The 20,147-nt window shown below is 45.2% G+C and overlaps 1 protein-coding gene across 1 annotated transcript; it reads left to right on the forward strand.

The window, feature by feature from the left end:
* Positions 1-3,074: 3,074 nt before the first annotated feature.
* Positions 3,075-19,232, forward strand: EPHX4 (epoxide hydrolase 4). The gene is made up of 7 exons (XM_054072529.1): positions 3,075-3,325; positions 6,488-6,573; positions 9,960-10,117; positions 12,114-12,242; positions 14,208-14,311; positions 15,216-15,364; positions 18,510-19,232. The coding sequence occupies exons 1-7, from the start codon at positions 3,107-3,109 to the stop codon at positions 18,742-18,744; spliced, it is 1,080 nt and encodes a 359-aa protein (XP_053928504.1). The 5' UTR covers positions 3,075-3,106; the 3' UTR covers positions 18,745-19,232.
* Positions 19,233-20,147: the final 915 nt, after the last annotated feature.

The raw sequence follows: 20,147 nt of genomic DNA on the forward strand, positions 1-20,147 counted from the left end.
GTTAGTTGCCCAACAGTTAAACATGTACTAGTCTGTTAAGCCATTAACTTACCTTGCTTATTTGGGAGAACAGCTGCATTACCATGTCATTTTTACACTTCTGTCTACAGTGGTGGATTGATTCCACACATAAATGAAGGGTAAGAGAGTTAAAAGCTTTAAAAGGTTCCTCTGTCACTATGGAATATGTTAAATCTTTTACTGTCAGCTAGGAGTTGGTCAGGCTGCAGGCAGAGTCCGTGATGTGCTAAGTTGTCCTCTATTGTCTCTCAGAGCAATGGCATTAGCTGAACTGCCAGAAGAGAGCCAGGCAGATGGCACACCATGGAGGGCACAGCACACAGTCGAAGCACGCAGGACAATCTGCCCTAGGGAGGGTCTGGCTTGGCACCCATTACAGCAATAATTTAGAGCAGAAGGTCAGAAAATCAAAATATAAGGATGACAGAAAAATAACTGTTGAGGTTCTCAGTTACTCCTATTTGCTACTGGTTGGCAAGAGACTTATATATAAGATCCTAAGCTTCGTTCTGCAAAATGCTGGAAAGGATGCGTGTGTGGTGTTTGCCTCGTACAAACAGGTTTGCTACACACATGTAGACAGAGTGGCCTGGAGCACAAAGAAAGCGCTCCTTAATAAAAGAGGAATTCTGCTGCTGCTGCTTTATCCAACAGAACAGCTAAAGGACTGCAGGTGGAGGTGCCCAGGAATGCTGAGCCAAGATATGCAGAAATCTCATCAGGCAAAAGCCGCTCAGAACCACTGGGTGCACAGCACCATCTTCTCAGGTCTGACACTGGATCTGTATCCGGCATCAGGAGATGGCATTGCCAGACTCTATAGGCTATTGCAAAAGGTTGTGTCATTCAGAAGGTAGCTACCTAGGTAGCTTTAGATTTACAAACCACAAGCGGACTTAGTTCCATTCTTGAGAAAAAATGAGCTCTAGAGTTTGTACAAGAAATATGGCAAAGCCTGGCCAAATACCTGCTTATAAGGTGGCATGTCACAGTTCCGTCCTTGATCCTTCTGATGTGCTAGATGGCTGCTATTGTTTCAGGAATGCTGTGCTGAACCTGCTACTGGGTAGCCATCAGCCTTTCTTTAGAGCTAAGTGGAAGCTTGTGGCCAATTCCAGGATTTCCAGCCTGGGTTTTCCAGTTTTTCTCACCAGATGTTTTCTACCAGTTTATTCTGGTTACTGGTTTATCAGGGAATTTGATGACTACTGTGATATGAACCACACTGGTTGCTTTGCTTTTGCCAAACTTCCTAACTGGGTCACTGGTTTACAGAGGTGCACTTCAGGGAAAATCCTGCTGCAGCCGAGCTTATACCAAGAAGCTGCAAAGGCTCCTTCCCTACAAAGTCTGATGCATAGCAAATTAGCTGTATGCTAATCCTGGGTCGGCAGTGTGAGTAATCTGAGCATGAACGGAAGGCTCAGGCTCTGTAGGCATGATTCATATAATCCTGCCAGAGGCTGCAGAGGTTGGTGTCTTCACTGAATCATCGGCTTCTGGCATTGTTTCTTCTCTCCTTGCCTCGAACAGCCCAGCACCTTTCTCCCCAGCAGCCTGATAAAGCTCCTGACCTTAGTTTGTAGGGCTCACACTAAGACAATGGCCAGCGTTGGTAAGAGGAAGCCAGGCAGCTTTATATGGTGACTTGCAGGTGTTATCTTTGGTAGTAAAAAATATATCCAGGTAATGGTTTTGAGTCTTATTTAAGCTTTTAAATGCCTGAAAAGCAGTAATGGGCAATTATTTAGAAAGTTATTTTCTAATCATGGAATCATAGAATCACTAGGTTGGAAAAGACCTCTTAGATCGTAGAGTCCAACCATTCCTATCAACTTCTAAACCATGTCCCTGAGCACCTCGTCCACCCGTCTTTTAAACACCTCCAGGGATGGTGACTCAACCACCTCCCTGGGCAGCCTCTGCCAGTGCCCAATGACCCTTTCTGTGAAAAATTTCTTCCTGATATCCAGTCTGAATCTCCCCTGGCGGAGCTTGAAGCCATTCCCCCATTCGATTTACTTAAAAATAAAAATTTTGAGCTGGTTGAAACCAGCATTAATTCTGCTTCTGCCTTCAGTGAGAGAGGATTCAGCGTCACTGTCTATATTTGCCAGTCTGAATTTAGAACAAGTAGGAGAAAGCATTTGGTATGTTACACAGAAAAACTGTCTACAAGCTGTGTTCCGTGCATGGTGAAGAATGGCAGATATTCTGCCTGTACACATGCTTATCCAATTGGGGTTTTTAAACAGCTCATTAAATTACCTGTCTTGGAGTCAACATGTGCACGGTGTGTCTGTACCAGCTTCTACTCATGCTGCTGGACAGAGCAAGAAACATTTCTTGGAAGTGACGTTCTAGCCCTCCAAACTCAGCAGGATGAAGAAATTTTGGTCATTGTCAAATTCAGGTTAAAAGTGGCAAAATTCTCTCCCCCAAAAGGCAGTCGGTTGCACCTACGCTGGTGGGATCCGCCGTGACCGCTCTCGAACCCACCGGTGCCCTCCAGTCTGAGGCACAGGGGGCTGAGACCGACAGTAAGGGTGAGCGGGCGCAGCAGTCGGGGCAGGGGGGGACCCGCAGGCTCCTGCTGGAGCGATGCTCGGCGCCGCAGGCCGGGGGCACTGACTGTGCCCGACGCGGTTAGGAACCAACACCCAACCCCACCTCCCAGCCAATGTCTTTAAGGGAGAGAGTAAATTTTAAACATTTGAGTGCTGGAGTTCAAATTTTCTTTTTTCCCCTTCTATTTCTATAAAAAATGACTTATTAACAGCCTGTGACAACGAGGTCCGTAACGCCTAAACAGAACACCCGGCCGTGCGCCCGGGCGCCGCGGTGCTTTCAGGAGCGGCGGCGGGAGCCCCGGGAGCCCGAGCACAGCGGCACCGGGAGCCCCGGGCAGAGCGGGAGCTCGGGCGCAGCAGCACCGGCAGCGGCGCCACCGGGAGCCCCGGGCAGAGCGGGACCCCGGGCACGGCGGGAGCCCTGCGCGGGGCGGGCCGCGGGGCGGGCGCTCCCGGTGCCTCCGCCCCGCCCCCTCCGCCGCCGTGCCGGTGCGGCGCGGGCGGGGCGGGCGGCGATGCCGGCGGCTCGGCGGGCGCTGCGGGCGGCGCGGGCGCTGCTGTTCTGGGCGCTGGTGTACGGGTACTGCGCGCTCTGCGCCGCGCTGGCCGCGCTGCGCCTGCTCGGCAGCCTCGGCCGCGGCCCCGCGCGCGCCCTGCGCCGCCCCGCGCGGGACAGCGCACCCGCCTGCCTGCACGACCCCTCGCTGGGCACCCACTGCTACGTGCGCCTCAAGGTGAGCGCCGCGCTGACCGAGCGGGGCCCTGCGCGGGTGCTCGGTACCGGAGCGCCGCTCTGCACGCGTGTGCGCGGCGCCGGCGGCTCTGCCCTGCGCGGGTGCGTGTGTGCGCGGTACCGGGGCCCTGCTCTGCCCTGCGCGGGTGCCCGGTACCGGCTGATCGGCACTGCCCTGCCCTGCGCGGGTGCCCGGTACCGGCTGCTCTGCCCTGCGCGGTACCGGTGCTCCGCTCTGCACGCGTTGTGCGCGGCGCTGGGTGCGCTGCCCAGCCCTGCCCTGCGCGGGTACCCGGCATCGGTGCTCTGCTCTGCCCTGTGCGTGTGCGCAGCACTGGGTGCTCTGCCCAGCTCTGCCCTGCGCGGTACCGGCTGCTCTGCTTTGCATAGATGCGATACCGGGTGCTCTGCTTCGCCCTGCCCTGCACGGGTGCGTGTGTGCCCGGTACCGGGTGCCCTGCATTACCCTGCGCGGTACCGGCTGCTCTGCCTTGCGCGGGTGCGCGGTACCGGCCGATGGGCTGCCCTGCCCTGCCCGGCTGTGCACACGTGCATGGCACCAGCAGCTCCGTCCTGCTCTACATGTGTGCCACTGAGCGCACTCTCCTCTGTACATGTTTGTCCAGTTCGTGCACCAACACCTGGATGCAGTGGGAGGTGCCCCTGCCCACGGCAGGGGGTTGGAACCAGATGGGCTTTAGAGTCCCTTCCAACCCCAAGCATTCCATGATTCTGTAAGTCCCATTCCCAAGGTTGTGCTGGTAAAGCCACCAGTCAGTGTCTGTACCGGTCACCGGACACTGGTTTTCCCTCCAGCAGACGCTCTCAGTGAAGCTGTAGCACCTTGGTTTCTATTGTAATTACAGATGAGCAAAGAGTGCACTGCAACTTCTGTCCATTGTTACTTTTAGCAAAACGGGCACAAAGATTCAGTGATAGGACAAGAAGAAATGGCCTCAGGTTGCACCAGGGCAACTTTAGATTAGATGCTGGGAAAAATGTCTTTCCTGACAGAGTGGTGCAGCCCCAGCAGAGGCTGCCCAGAGCAGTGGGGGAGCCTCCAGCCCTGGAGGGGTTCAAGGAACATGTGGCTGCGGCACTTGGGGACACAGTTCAGTCAGCATGGGGGGGCTGGGCTGACAGTTGGATTGGATGAGCTGAGAGGCCTTTTCCAACCTCAGTGATTCCATGATTCTACAACTCCGTGATCTCTATTCTGAGCTGTCTGTGCAGATGATTTGATGCCAGACAGCGCCAATATAAATTGCTGAGCTTCCCAGTTCCTCATGATTTGCTTGGGGTTATTTCTACCATGAGGAGGCCCTTACCTGCTTTTGTACTCGTGTGCCACATTCTCTTTTCTGGTAGCACCAAGCGGTAAATGAAAGGGGGCCTGGGTGGGTGAGGGCTGTGATGGCAGTAAAAGAGCACTGGAGGAAATCAATTGCTGTCAGTATGGCAGCATGACTGATTTCAGGGAAGCTGAAACCCTCCTGCTACTGGGTTACAGCAGGCTTACGCGTTACTTTCTAAATGCCTATATCCCACAGAGCTGTGCAGGTTTCAAGAGAACAAAGAAAAACTATTTCAGAATAGACGGCAACACCCTGTGTCTGGTTTGGGGGCTGAGAGAAGGGAACAGAAAGGAACAACTGAAAAGGTAGAGGCTGGGCTTAGATTGGGTTATGTGACATTTAAACTGCTGCTGTACAAGTGGTGAATGAATTTGTGTGAGTAAAGTGGATTTCCTTAAAAGCAATAAAGAGATTAAAATAAAAACACGGAGGGTAAACCCCTAGAGGACACTAATTGAAAACAACAGGATGGAGGGAGGCTTACCCACTGCTCACAAAATTGAGAGGAGAAACTTGCACTTTAAATATAAAAGGGTCAAAGGCAGAGTCAAAGGGAGAAGGGTGAAGGTGCTGTAATGGCCCTAAGACTTGCTGTGAAAAGACCCTTAAGGACTTAGAAATGCATGGATACTTTTGCTTCTGGGGACTTCAACTTCATTGGCAGAGGAGAAATGTCAGTGTAGTTTTGAGCAGAACTGAGCTCTATGTTATATCTAAGTCCCTGTTATATCCATAGTGAGTACAGAAAACCCCAAGTGTTGCCTTTTCGGAACCGTTTCAAGAACTAAGACATAAGTTACGGGTGCAGTAGCTTGTCGGTGACTTAGCAGGTGCCAAGGTAGCTCAGGAAGCAGGAAGCATCTCTTTGGTGTAATAGAGGCTCTTGGTGTGCAGCAACGGGTTTTTTCCTTCCTCTTTAAAATAGCAGAGGCAGTGCAGGCGCTGACATTTGTTCGGGAGCTGTACAACCTTTCTCCTGCAGTTCCCTTCACGTGACTTCTGAACAGCGCGTTATGTTTTGCGAGCTCTTTCCCAACTTCTGTGTCTGCTTCTGTGCCAGCATTCGGCAAACCCTCTAGGTCATCATTTCAGCTTATTTCAATTCCATTGGCTTGACCTTGAGTTCCTGTCAGCTTGGGTACATCCATTTGGTTCAGAGGCATTCCAGAATGCAGCACCTGCACCAACAGTAACCGGCCTGCTGGTAATTCTCATCAGATCTGTATTATTAAAAGGTGCCTCGGTGACCACAGACAGGGCAAAAAGAACTTTAGAACTTTGAGGCTTTGTTTTCTGAAGCGCTTGAAACCTCACGCAGTAAAACTAAGCAAAATCCACTTGCTTTCTAGATCCTTAATGGTGATTGCTTTTGGTTCTTAAGAACCCATGCAGCCCTTTCCTGTGCCAAAATGCAAAGGGATGGGTTTCAAGAGCTGCTTAATCTTACAAACTAACTGGAATATGGAAAGTGCTTTTAAATTACGCTGTGTTGTAAAGTCTTTCCCTAGGGCATGTGGCTGGTGTCCCTGTGAAAGCACAGTGCTGACTTTGACCACAACCTTCGTCTCCGTGCCAGGCCGGGCTCTTTTGGGAAGGCGAGCGTGCTGGTGGCTGGGCTGGCACACCGTCAGCATCGCCCGGCACGTACCAAGGATGGGCCTCGCTGGAAGATGCTGTGGCAGCCAGGGTGGGGTGCTCGGCATTGTCTTGCTTCTTAGAATATTGTCTGAAACTGTATTTGTTCTCAAACCCCAGCACAGCAGTTCTATGCAGCAATAAAAACATTCTTCTTTTTCTCTCGTTTTTAGGATTCAGGGTTGAGATTCCACTATGTGGCTGCTGGAGAAAGGGGCAAACCACTCATGCTGCTGCTTCATGGCTTCCCAGAATTCTGGTAAAACTCTCTACGTGCCTTTTTTATATAAAGAAGGCCGTTTATGATACCCAAGAGAGATCATCTCAGCCTAAGGGTACCCCACGTGGTCTGGTTTGTGTATCTACGAGTGCTAAATAATGACATGAACTTTTAGTAGGGAACAAACCACTGGAACTTCTTTTAACTGCACATCCACAAAAAAATCCTGCAGGGCGACACAAACCAACCCATCTTTTTTGCACTTGCAATCCATTTTCCCCAAGTCTATACATTTTTCTTTGAACTTTGGGGAGGAAGTGCTCATCTTTAATGAATTTCTGTTTGGATAATGATGATACTAAAATGGCTAAACTTAGGAATTACAGCAAAGGGTGTTAAACTGAGGATCCGTTATGTGTTAAGTGCGATGTGGATTGCTGCATTTGTTAAAATACCATACATTAATTCCTGACTGGGGGAGGTGAAAGAGAACTATGAGTTCTATAGGCTACGATGCAGCCTAATTTCAGAACGCTACTCAGGGAAAAGGTTCTATTATTAGTTTGTCATAAGATGAATGATGAATCAAACCCAGTCCTAAATGTTTGTTTATAACAATGAAAGGCAGTCATGTGTTGAATGATTTAACCAAACTGCTCGGGCTGTCATTGCCAGGTTGGACTAGTGAAGCGTGACATGAACCAAAATAATAAAGGGATAGGGGAAGCGGTGATGGCAGTAATTCAGCAAGGGAAATGCTGCTTTTCCTTTCTCAACTGGGATATGGAGCTAGGCTCCACTGTTGGGGCTGTGTCCTGTCGGGCTGGGCGCAGTGGTACCATAATAAACTGGCCCAGGTGATCCAGAGTTCTTTTCTCTGTAGATGGTAATGGCTTCAATAATGATAGTAAGAAGTCACAGTTCTCTACAAATACATTTTCAAAGAAGTTGATTGTTCTAATAATAAATTGCTATCTGCAAGGATTAGAACTGTACACTGATGAAAAACGCAGTTAGATTGGGGGTTTGCATATTCCATGCAAACAATCATACTTTGCATAGTGCATATTCTAACACAATGAGATAGCTGAGACGCTGGCTGATTTCACCTGCAGTGATGATAATCTTGCAAAATTTAGCATCTTATATACATATTCTGCAGAGATCTGGTGTATTATTTTCATAAGCAGAAAGCTGTCATTGCAGTTTGGAATGGAGTCATACTTCAAGTAAGAGTTAATGTATTGTATTATCTGACCATTCATCAGAATGAACGGGAAACTTATCTAGGTCACCAGGACCACCAATAGCACATAGTTTCTATAACTGTCCTTAAAAAGAAGAACGCAGCTCAATATTCTATAAAGTACTCACACTACCAGTACTGATGTTGGTTTGTTAATTCAATCAGCAAGGGGATTTTAATGCAAGAACAGGGATTGTTCTGAGAGCATGAGGTAAAATAATCACAATTTGAGATATTTAAAGCCGCATCAAATTTTTATCATTTGGCTAGCAAAAAAAACCCTCAAGGCTGGCACACAGTTACAGCTCTCAACACAAACAAACTCTGCCTTGAAGTGTCTCAAGGTTACAAGTAGGACGACTACAACCAGGCAATGCTGACCTTGATCGGGGATGTCTGCAGAGAAAAGATCACAAGAATACCGTGCCTCAGAGCCATTAAGTGCTTCAGATGCATAAGAACCTGAAAGTCAATACCAATGTTGTGCAGAGACAGTAATAAAGTATTTGAAACTGGGCATAAGGTATTGAGAGAGCTGGGTCCCTGTAAGGTACATGATGGATTTTGTACCGTCTGCCTTTCAGAAATAACATGATCAGAAAGCCACCAAATAGTTCTCATTATTGAGTCTGATGAACATGAAAGCATTCACTAGTGTTGCCCAGTTCTGCTTGCACAGCGGTTGCCCAATAGTGACATTTCATGTGTGGCAAAGGGCTGTCTTTGCACAGGTCAGACGCTGGCTGTTGTGCTAACAGAAGACGAGGACAGCAAGTAGGCATTTTCTGAAAACAAAAATAGTTTGTTTATGTACTTATTTATGGACCTTATTGTTTCTTCTTACTGAGGCATATAGGCTAGCTACAGTAGTTACCATGGCAAATTCAGCTTCCAAGACATTATGTAATGCCTTTAAAAATGTCATTCCTGGAGATCTCAGCTAAACCTTATATTTGCATTGCATGGCACTGAAATGAAAAGGCTCCGACTGTTCTGTTTATATTAATACAAATGTCTATAATTGATGGGTATTACAGCAATATTACTTACGTTCCAACCCTCCAATAGGCTGGAGGCAAAGCTAAAGTGGAAGAGCCAAGGGTCTGATACAGACACAGTTTGAATTAAGGCAGAATTTTGTGCATCACTCAGGATCGCTGGTGATCCAAATGTTTTGGATCATTTATCTGAGATGGTTGAAACAAGAGCAGAGATAAAAGCTAGATCCTAGCACAGAGGGATGCAGCCATTATTAGATATGCCTCAAAGGATCGTGGTTTTCATAGATCTCTCTATTACAGTAGGCCACATCTGTCTTGGCACTGGCTATTCTGAAATTCATGTGTCTCAGTCGCAGCTGAAGGGCGGGCAGTTCTTGCAGGGTGAGACCCACCACTTTCCTGTTACTTTTGCCTCATCACACACATATGGCCACTACACACCTCTGCAGAACGGGGAATAGCCCAGGCCTTTGCCCGAGTTCTTAATTCTCTGTGTCTTTTAATGTGTGTGATTTTATCACTCTTCTTCCATAGAAACACAAGCAGTGAAATACTTTGTGTACTACCAGTGTGTGAAGAGATTATTCTGGAATAACTCTGGTAGGATAGACACAGCGGGAAGTATACATCATATAAATCAAGTGAACTTCACCTAGTTCATTTGTTATTCATTATATTTCTTTCTCTGGTTTATTCAGTGTATCAATTACCTGGCATTCCTATCTGAAAAGAAAAAACAAACCAAAACACAGTGTGCTTGAGGCACGCTTCCCTGCTCCAACAAACTGTGTTGTGAGCAGGCCAGGGGGAGGAGAAAGCGTTTCCAACCTTGCTTTTGTGATGAGACTACAGCTTCAAGGATAAAATGGAACAATCCTATGTGCAGGTTCATGTGCGCTGCCTTTGCAGCGAAGGGACCGTGCAAGACTCCCTGAAACTCCCAGGCTCCAACCGTGCCCCTTTCTGGCGCTGCACCTCCTCACTGGGGAGTTCACCAAGGGAACCCAAAGCTACCACGGCCACGAACGGCCAGCAGCTCTCACAGACAGAAAAAAAGATCTCCTTGCAAACGCAGCTGTGTTCATTTACACTCAGCTAATGGGACCAAAAGCATCGTGTTCATTCTGTTATTGTACTGCTTGACCTTGTAACTCCAATCTTTGTCTCCCCTTTGTTAGGTATTCCTGGCGCCATCAGCTGCGGGAATTTAAAAGTGAATATCGAGTGGTGGCCCTGGATTTGAGAGGTTATGGAGAAACAGATGCTCCTTCTCACAAAGAAAACTACAAGTTAGATTGCCTGATCACAGATATAAAGGACATCTTGGAATCTCTAGGTGCGTTAATAGAAGACAAACAACTCAGATTATAGACTACTTGATTTTCTGGGAAAATGCCCATAACGACCCAGCAGTGATTGTTTTTTAAAACAGATGCTACAGATGTGTGTAGAGAGAAAGCTTAGGACACTCACATTTTATGGACTATTGTCAATATTGATGAAAAAGGTTTGTTTTCCAGTTCTGATGTGCAAGTCGGTATAAACAATGTGTAAGGACAGTTTTCCATCATGAGTTTTAAAAAAAACCCCTTCCTCCATGCTGTGAAATCCAGCAGTACAAGCCTATGCTCTTTTTCCCTAAAAAGGGCTTCGCTTACTCCCAACTGTTACACTTACTGGTCATGTTATAAATTCCAGTCTCATAGCACTTGCAGACCAAAGGATTGAAATCAAGTGACATTTTTCTTGCACAAACAAGACAGAAAAAATATTGTGGGCTTTATAAAAATGGTGGCAGTACATCTGCTGTGTTTAAAAAAAATAAAGCCCAAAATATTCCTCCTGCACAGTAGTCGGTTCCTGAGAGCTGAATCACTGTCTTACTCAGCATCGGGAACAGAAGGGAGACGTTGCTCCCTGTGGCAAATGCACAGTGTGGCAGTCTAGAGCTGAGGCAAGTCTGCAATGTTTGCCCTTCCAGATGGGTCTGCAGCAGAGCCCTTCTGGCAGGAGATGGGAACACCGAGAGATGGCTCTTTCTCTCCCAGATCAATATCAAGGCAAATGGTTAGACAGCTGTTCTCTGAATCATTTCAGTTGCCTGCATGCTCCAGGAACAGTGAAAGAACTCACTGCATTTCACATGAGGAAATAAGTAAAGCAGTGATCCCAATCCTACACTTTGAATCCAGGATTTGCTTTGCTTGTGATGGTTGAATATTGTCCAAAGATTGGGCAGGTGGTCCCCACGCTGTGTTTGCATTTTCCACCCGATCCTCGTTGTGTTAATCTCCATGTTGATGCCATGGTTATACTTGTGAAGAGCTCTCATCATAATTCAATTTCATAGGGATTTAAAATTCTCTGAGAAAAGTACTTCTGAGGCTTGTTATCTTTGTTTGTTCTAACCCTGAGTTAAATTCTTTTGGAGAACTTGATTATATCAGAAGTGCTCCAAAAACTTTCTGTTTAGAAGGGGTTATAATGTGCTTTGACAGCTGTGTCCAAATTTATATTGGAACTCTAAACAGTGTGGCTTTTATACATTCCATTTGTATCGGATATGCCCAGCATTGTGGTCCTCAGTGAGGAGTGTGATGGTATCAGACACGACAGTATGGATGCCAGCATTGGTGAAGGGAGGAACAGTTAGGCTTGCAGAAACCAGCCATGATTTTTCTCCCGTTTTTTAAATTACCGTTTTTATCGATGGAAGAACAAGTACATGAATGCCAAGAACTTTAAAAACTGCCAACAAAACAGCATATGGAGAAAAGCTACAGGCCCACTCAGGATATAACCATGTGTATTCATGTACGTGTATATATATGGCTGTTAAGTATAACACCCACTTTTTGCATAATGATGGTGTTCAGTGCTTAGATACCATCCCATATTCAGAGAAATCAGTGAGGATTAGGTTTGTTCAGGATGTTGCTTAGTCCCTCTGTCTGAATTTTCAGACTCCCTAAACACAACAAATATACATTTATTATAATGACTTCAAGGTGAATTGTGTGTCTGGGCCAGCAGTGGCCGGGATGTGAACAGTGTGGCCCTTTGGATACAGACTGACTTGAGTTTGACACCGAGGTAGTACAGTTACAGTGTAATTCAAGTGCAATTAAAGAATTTTAATTACTTGTCAATTTCTTAACTGCAATAGCGCACTATTTTTTCTGGCCATTAGTACTAGAAGCAGTGCAGTATTCAATAGTTCACTTAATAAGTGTCCCGGGCCATGTCTTTAGCTCGTTATTTTATCGTGTGTGATAGTTGGTATGGATACAATTCCACTGAAATAAAAGCACCAATCTGTGTTTATGTGGTAGGATACAACAAGTGCGTGCTGGTTGGCCATGACTGGGGAGGAATGATCGCCTGGTTAGTGGCTATATGTTTCCCTGAAATGGTGACGAAGCTGATCGTGGTTAACTTCCCTCATCCTTCAGTGTTCACAGGTGAGTTTTATACTAGTCTTCGTTAACCCAGAGTACCTGCATTTTTACTGACATTGTGTCTGCTTTGAGGATGCTAAGCAAGAGCCAGCTACTTGTCCCTTTTGCTGGTCAGTAGATAAGTTGCCAGCACTCGGTGCCTTTCACAGTCTGGACTGTATTTTAGGAAGCGGTATGGTATCGAGTGTTAGGTTTTTGGAAATAATGGATTGTAGGAAGTGGGAGTGCTTGCAGTCAAACTTACCAATGGCTTTCTTAATCCTTGAAGGTCCACAATCAGAATTTTCATATACCAAAATCTTGTTTTCTACCATTTTGGCAGGATAAAATTCCCTGACCACAGCTGTATATTATGTTACACCTAGGCTTGGGCCTCACGGCATTATTAAATCTGCGTAAACCAGCCTCTATAAATGTGAAACAGACAGGGCTCAAGAATGCACAAGCAGTGAGCTCAAATACAGATTTACCTGCACCAGCAAAATGTGTGTTATGACAGGCTCTGAGCGTGTCTGCTATCAAGGATTACAAAATGCTTCATAGGGATTAGATCAACATTCAGTAATTAAAGTGGAAGTCATATTTCACTAATGTTAATTTCTTCAATTGCTGACTTTAGCCTATTTCCATTAAAAGCTCACCCCATTTCCCCAGGAATAGTTAAGAATATTCAGTGCAGCTTTTAATTCTCATTTCAGTTGGATGTAAATCTGACCTTACAGCACTGTAGAGTCAGAACCACTCACATGTGTATGTTCTCACAGTGGTTTTGGACACCTTTCTAAGCTATTAATGAACATTTTGCCAAGTAATTAAGCCTCACTTACCCATGGAAGGGTCTGTTCACCACCACCTGAGGCAGGAGCTTCTTGCAGTATTGTCACTGAGAGCAGGAGCCAGGCTGTATAGAAGACAAATAAATTTTATTGTAGTATTTCTTAGTATTTGTTTGCATATTTGTTAAGGTACAAAACCCCTTCTGTAGCTAGTTAAAGTCTCCCTGGATCGATTTTCTTCTGCTGTGGATTAAATGAAAATACACAGTTTGTAAGTTGTGGAGAGCAGTGAAGTTAGCAGTCTTTATAGAACAACAGACAAAGATCTAATGGGTGGTGCAATTTGAGAATGCATAAGATATGAAAGCTTATTTGATAGCTGACACTTCAATTTACTTTGTTTAAAAACCATTCTTATTCACTGTCAGAATGACTATTTCAGAGATATCTCCTATGTTGGGAGAGCAATGTTGCCTTCCTGAATTTACATCTATAAAGACTGGGCTCTGGACTTTCTTGTACCTGCACACAACCTGTGGTTGCTGTGAGGAAGTGAGATACTTGAGTGTCAGCCTTGCAACTTGTTGGAGACACAAAATCCCAATTAAGACATTAAAAAAAGGCTTAATGTGAATCTGGTGATATCATCTTTTGTTATATGTGCTTTGACATCTTTAAAAAGCGATGCTTTGTAACCTTGATGATGGTTCTTGAAATCACCAAGAACTGTTAGAGAAGTTCTTGAACTTTCCTAAACAGGGTTGGTGATGTCTTTAGAACGTGATGCATTGCCATCTACAGATTCCATCACATGTATGATGACAGAAATCCTTACAGACTTGTATTTATGCCTTTTATTCCACAGCTGAAAAAAATGCTTTGCATTAGCTACACAACTGGATCTCTAAGTGAAAACCTCTTGTGTGATTAAACTGCAGTGTCACTGCCCTCACCTAACTTTTGGCAGACATCTGGTTTGCTGACTGTTTCTATTAACACATATAAGAGAAGTACGTTTTGATGGTCATGTCATGTACTTACTCCTGAAACAATAACCATCTTTTGTCACATAGCATGCTCTAACGTAATACTTCTAAAACATTCCTTTAAGTTTAAAAAAATAGCAATATTAACAGTGATTTTGTTTGAGTCATCAGTTTTCATTTTTAATTCATGGACATTTTTGTTTCAGAATACATTCTACGACATCCATCACAATTGATTAAATCTGGTTACTACTTCTTTTTCCAAATGCCATGGTTTCCTGAGTTCATGTTTACAGTAAATGATTTCAAGGTGAGCAGAATGAGTGCTCTTGTTTATATGTTTAAACTGTGAGCGATGAAGGAATTGCGACCTATGTTGATCCCTCCTGATGTAGTGATAATTACTGGGAAAAAATGCAGAGCTTTCTGATTTTTCTTTGCAAGCTTTATGTATTTGCGTAAATTAGGATATAAGTGCATCGAGTCTCTGAAAGGAACCCTTACTCTTGCATTGCTGGGAGTTGTTCAGGTACACACATTTCCCATCCCCAGCCCCGCAGTGCATTCCTGCAGCCGGACAATCAGCCAATTCACTTGGGCCCATGTCAGCGGGACACATTCAGTGCCTGCAGAGCTCCCACTGGCTGATTTGAGGCTCCCATGTGCAGTGGCACATCCTCTCATCCCTCAGAGCCTGCTGCAGGGCAGGCAGAGTCCAGGCAACACATTCAGCCAGGCGATTAATTCTGCGTGAGGAGCCAACAAGGCCAACACCTTGTGTGACCTTAAAACGAAGTACAAGCGTGCAGAAAGGGAAAAAGCAGCTGCAGGTATGGATCCTCCAACACGCATAAACTGCCCCCAGTGCTGCACACCCCTGGGACAGCAGGCTGGGGTTCCAGATCTATCCTCCCAGCTGCAGCGTCCATCCCAAAGCAAAGCCTGTGCCCGCGCCTGCCCTTGCCTGTCACGGGTCAGGGTGCAGGACTGAGGAACTCAGCAGTGCTGGTATTTGCCTGCTCCTGAGAATTCTGAAGTTATACCAGAAATAAGCTTCCTGTGTGTTTTGCACAGAGCTCCCTAAAAGAGAATTTTAGCCATTAATTATACTCTGAACAATGTGTAAATAGATTTTAGAGAGATGTGTCCTGTTGAAGAAGAGAAATCACGTTTTCTAGCTATCTTATGTGGTGGCTTTATTCTTCCTTTTGTAGGTTCTGAAAAGTTTATTTACCAGCCAGGCCACTGGAATTGGTAGGAAAGGCTGCAGGTTAACAGCAGAGGATATTGAAGCCTATCTCTATGTCTTTTCACAACCTGGAGCACTCACTGGACCCATTAACCATTACAGAAATATTTTCAGGTGAGTGTAACCTTCTGAAACAAAGTAAAACATTCTGGAGACCCCTGAAGGCCAAACATTATTGCATCTTCTGCTACAGGAGGAGGAGGAAAAAGCCACTCATGCTTCCAGAGTCCCAAAAGGTAACAAACACATTCAGTGCCAAGCAGTGCCATGCTCAGTGAATTGGATGAGATACCCACACACACCAGTGAAACCAAACGGAAAATCTGTTTCAACCCAGGAAAGCAAAGACTCTTCCTCATTCACAGAGCCCGTGGCAAAAAAACCCTATCTCTCAATAATACTGACGAAATTAATTCGTCACAGGTCATATTATCTAGTAATACGCTTAAAGAGCTTTTTATTAGATAATTCTACCAGATAATGTGCCACCCAAGTAAGGTTGCCTCGCTTTTCCTTGTAACTGTACAAAACCATGTCTGACTTTAATTTTCATTGTGTTTAGGCTGTTTTTTCTATAAAATGGTGAGGTAAGGTTTTTTGTGACTCAGCCTAAAACTGCCCCTAGCTCAGTTTTCTTTTTGCCTGCATTGGTCTCCCCAGACTCGCTGGCAGCAGCACACACGTATAGCAGCTAAAACTGAGAGATGCTGTCATAACAGGGAATGGGTTTGCAAGCTTAATATATACTTTATTAACTTGAGCAGTTTCCTAACAATTTTAACTTTCCTGGAAGGAGACTGACACCCCCTTTATCTACCAAAAATGTAAGAGAAGGGGCCGGAAGGTCTTGAACGCTGCGTATCCTCTATGTAAAACCAGCAGCCCTTCCTTGAAGGACTTTACCAAGAAAAGCACGTGGAACTTCTTTCCTTTACTGCCGCCAGTCTTCAACAGTGCTAAATCTCCTGAATGCTTCTCCAGCACGAGATCAGCTTCCCAATATTCTTTAAAAATGACAGTTCTCTCCCTTCCCTAAAGTCAGACAGGAGGTGTTTGAAGTTGACTGACCCATCATTTCCCTGGTCCAAATTTAGCATCACCTTTACTGCTTTCTCTGTGCCCTCCATGCTGGCACTGTCGGGAGAGCAGTGAGCAGGGGAATCCTGGGAGAAAAACGGACATCTGAGCTAAGTGCTGGCTTGTACAGGCTGAGAGACAAAACTGGAGTGAGGGAGTAGAGAGATGGTGTATTTTCTTCTAAACAAGATAACACTGAGCACAGACACCCGTGGGGAATCGCTGGGATGGCTGTGCTGGTAACCGCATGCTTATTTAAAGCTATGCAGAGTAGAGATGACATCAGCTGGGATGTCCAAGGGCAATGGGGAACTGCAGGAGCCTGTGGGGAAGGGCTAATGAGGAGCTGGAGAGGATGAGCTCCCTGAGCCTAGTTCGTTACATTTGCCACAGCACCTCGCATCAGTGAGCGTGCACATTGACCAGATGCTTCTCTGACAATAACACTGAAATATCTGCAATAGCTAAGTTGCTATGGGATTCAGATGAAAGGAATGTAAGAGTTGCCTGTGTTTAAACTACTGTCTCAGGCTCAAAAAAAGCTTAGTATCAGTTATTCATCATAAAGTTTCCTTACAGTTAATAATTCCTTTGTGTGTGCACATATGTTTCTGCATTGCTTGTTTTATTTTTCTAATGGAAGTATCCCTGTACTGAATTCAGAGAACAACATTACAGGTGCTACTGGCCACAACATGGCAGGCTTTGAACAAGAAGGGAAAGACAGGTCTTCAACTCATTCATTTTTTTACACCAATTCTGCTGGTCACATCTTATGGGATGTGAATCATTAAAAACTAAACCTGGATTAGACACTTTCCCTTCCTCTCACTTAAGCCACTGAGCAGCACTTAGACACTGTTGACTTGTGTTCATCGTAACTGCCAGTGGGCTGGCACTGGTGCCCTACGTGTTAAAGGTTTCCAGCTCATTACCATCCACTTGGAGTTTCAGTCGTCCGAGCTGAATTCTTCTGGGAAGTTATTTCAAAAGAAATAATTGAAATCCCCTACTCCTATCCATCACCAACACACCCTTGCATAAACAGCACACTAGGCGTTTGGCCCCTTCACTAGACTCTAGATACAAACAGAATAAAAATCATAAAGCTTTCTGTATCACAGTTGGTTAAGAGAGTAAGCAGTAAAGCTTAACTTTCTTGTGATACTCCATTTTTTAGAAAAAGGGGTTAGTTCTCTTCCAGCAGTTCAGCAACACTTCAGTGTCTGTTAGCAGAACTGCTGGTTGGGTGCCAGTGCTCTGGGAAGGCTTGAATCTGTTCTTCAGAGACTTAAACTTCACAAGAGGGTCTTCCCTCTCTAACTGTGAAATCCGCATGTTAATCCATGTTAAAGGAGATTTCTAGAAACTCCAAACATGATGCGATGTGCCATATTCCAGACTGACAAGAAATACACTGTAGCTCTTAGGTGATGAAAAATGGCAGGTTGTTTGTGCCGTGTGTATAAAAAAAATCATTAGAGTTTTCCTAAGTGAGGGTACAAATTAATTTCAGACATCAAGGTTCTACAGAATATCCTTTTCTACAGCTATTTTTATTTCTATCTGTACTACATGATATTTAGTTTTGAGTAGGTCTGAAATGCTCTAGCTGGTGTCTTCCATAGTGTCCAAAACAGCAGCCTGCCGTTTCCTAGACAACCATTTTTTGGTAAAGCAGTTTGGCTACTTGGGTAGCTGCACGCTTTGAACACTGTGGTCTAAGTGTGATTCAGAGCATCCTATGTCATTAAAACCTACTTGCAGTAAATAGCGTGGGTTCAGATATTTGCTGTAGCATTCTTCAGCCAAGGGAGAGCCACTGACCTACAAAATCCTGGCCCTGTCCTTTCCCATTCGCTTTTACAGAGATCCTGGGGCTCCTGAGCTGTGCCCTATACCAAAGCATCATTCACGTTCCAAAAACAAGACCTCTGTTGCAGTCAGCTGCTGATGACAAACATACACCAGGAAAAGTATCTTCTAACAATTTTAGCATCCTTAAAAACAGTTAAAGGACCATGAGTCACAGGAGTGTTTTCTTGGTGTGGTAGAAGGTAGAAGGAACCTGGGAATCTTGCAAGGGGATTCACTGTGTGGATTTCAAAAGCTAAGTTGACTGTAATCTGTCTTGGTGATTTTTGTAGGAAAAGACCTAACCGTGTGTGCTTTCTTTTTAAAGCTGCCTGCCTCTGCAGCACCATGAAGTCACCATGCCAACCCTGCTGTTGTGGGGCGAAAGAGATGCGTTTATGGAGGTTGAGATGGCAGAAATGACCCGGATTTATGTTAAAAATCATTTCCGATTAACTATTCTGTCTGAAGCCAGTCACTGGCTGCAGCAGGATCAGCCTGACATCGTGAACAAGTTGATATGGACCTTTCTAAAGGAAGAGCCAACAAGAAAAAGAGAGTGACTGTATGTGTTTTAAGAGGTCTACGTAAAAGCTCTTCAGATTTAAAAACTATTATCAGGGCCACGTTTCCAGCCTGCCTTCTGTTTTGAGCTCTTTTAGAGAAAGGTGTTTTCAAATGTACTGTACGTTCGGACACTGATGTTACTGCTAAAAGAAGAAGTGAGTGCAAGAATATATGATATCAACATTGTTTTTACCTGTATACTTGTATTTTGCACATAAAAACACCTGCCTTAAGATAAACATGTATTTGTACAGAAAGAAAATCGTCAAAAAGTTGCTTGGTTTTGTTTTCTCCCTTGCTTTACAGTTCTAATGTGTGGTGCCTTTTACAAATTTATAATGAGGCATTTAAGCGGTGCCATGCTGAAGAAAGTCCTGAGTTTTCATTGTAGATTCACCTGAATTTTTTTAATGTATTTTACCATTAAACAGTAACTTAACTCTTCTTATTTTCTATATTTTAGCATACTGAATGACTGAAAAATTTGAGCACATTTCTAGTCTTCAAGTGAGTAACGATTTTGTTGTATTGCTGAATGCAGCTGCTTTGTGCGATGTGTTTTCCTTTCTCGATAAAAAATGGGAAACCTGTACCCTCAACTGAACAAGAAGAATGGAAAATTAAGATACAATGTGCATCAAATCCATCTCTGTCTAATAAAACACAACTTACACCACTCCCTTTATCTGACTTCTATGGGGAGAATTCTTACTGAAGCTACAAATGGGTTTGAATAGTGAGGTGTGTCCTCTGCACAGCCTCCCTCATGCTGTGATTGCTGTAGTGTAGTGGGAATAATGCCTCATTGTTGGCATTATCCTTCCTAAGTTAGCAACCACTGTTCTTGTCTCCAAGGACTGCTGCCCAGTTCCTGTGCGTATAGGGGAAAGAGACACAGTGATGATGGAAACAAGAGGGTAGAATTAACTTACATGCGATGGCAGCGGAGGGGAAAAGTAGATGCTAATGACAAAGAAAAGAGCAGCACAAAACACACTTCCTCAGAAGAGGTGAGTAACCTGCCTGCACGATTTCCAGAGGCTCCATCTCCACCTGAGAACAGCCAAGGACCAACTGGACCCATCAGAGGAGGCCATTGGAGGTACATGGGCTTGAACCAAGTGTCAGCAGCAAGAGGAAAAGGCATCTGGCAATGACTGGAGAGTCCCACAAGTCCATCACTGCCCTGTGTCCCATCTCTTCTGATCCACAGCTCCTGCCCAGGTGCTCCAGTTCCTGGGACCACTCAGGTCCCTTGCTGCCATGTGTGCCGTCTCGATCCACAGCTCCGCGTGGGTGCCACATGCAGTGCTCACGGGCAGGGCAATGCGGGTGCCATGGCCCGGGTGGTGCCTCCTGGCTGGGCAGCTGCGTCCTCTGGGTCACAGAAGCTGAGGAG

The sequence above is a fragment of the Cuculus canorus genome, chromosome 8, assembly GCF_017976375.1.
Source record: "Cuculus canorus isolate bCucCan1 chromosome 8, bCucCan1.pri, whole genome shotgun sequence".
NCBI lineage: Eukaryota > Metazoa > Chordata > Aves > Cuculiformes > Cuculidae > Cuculus > Cuculus canorus.

Bases quoted from the DNA above. Each gene is read 5' to 3' on its own strand.
- EPHX4 (XM_054072529.1), top strand. From the start codon at position 3,107: ATGCCGGCGGCTCGGCGGGCGCTGCGGGCGGCGCGGGCGCTGCTGTTC. The intron at 10,118-12,113 runs GTGCGTTAATAG...TTTATGTGGTAG, and splicing joins GGACATCTTGGAATCTCTAG to GATACAACAAGTGCGTGCTG. The intron at 14,312-15,215 runs GTGAGCAGAATG...TTCCTTTTGTAG, and splicing joins TTACAGTAAATGATTTCAAG to GTTCTGAAAAGTTTATTTAC.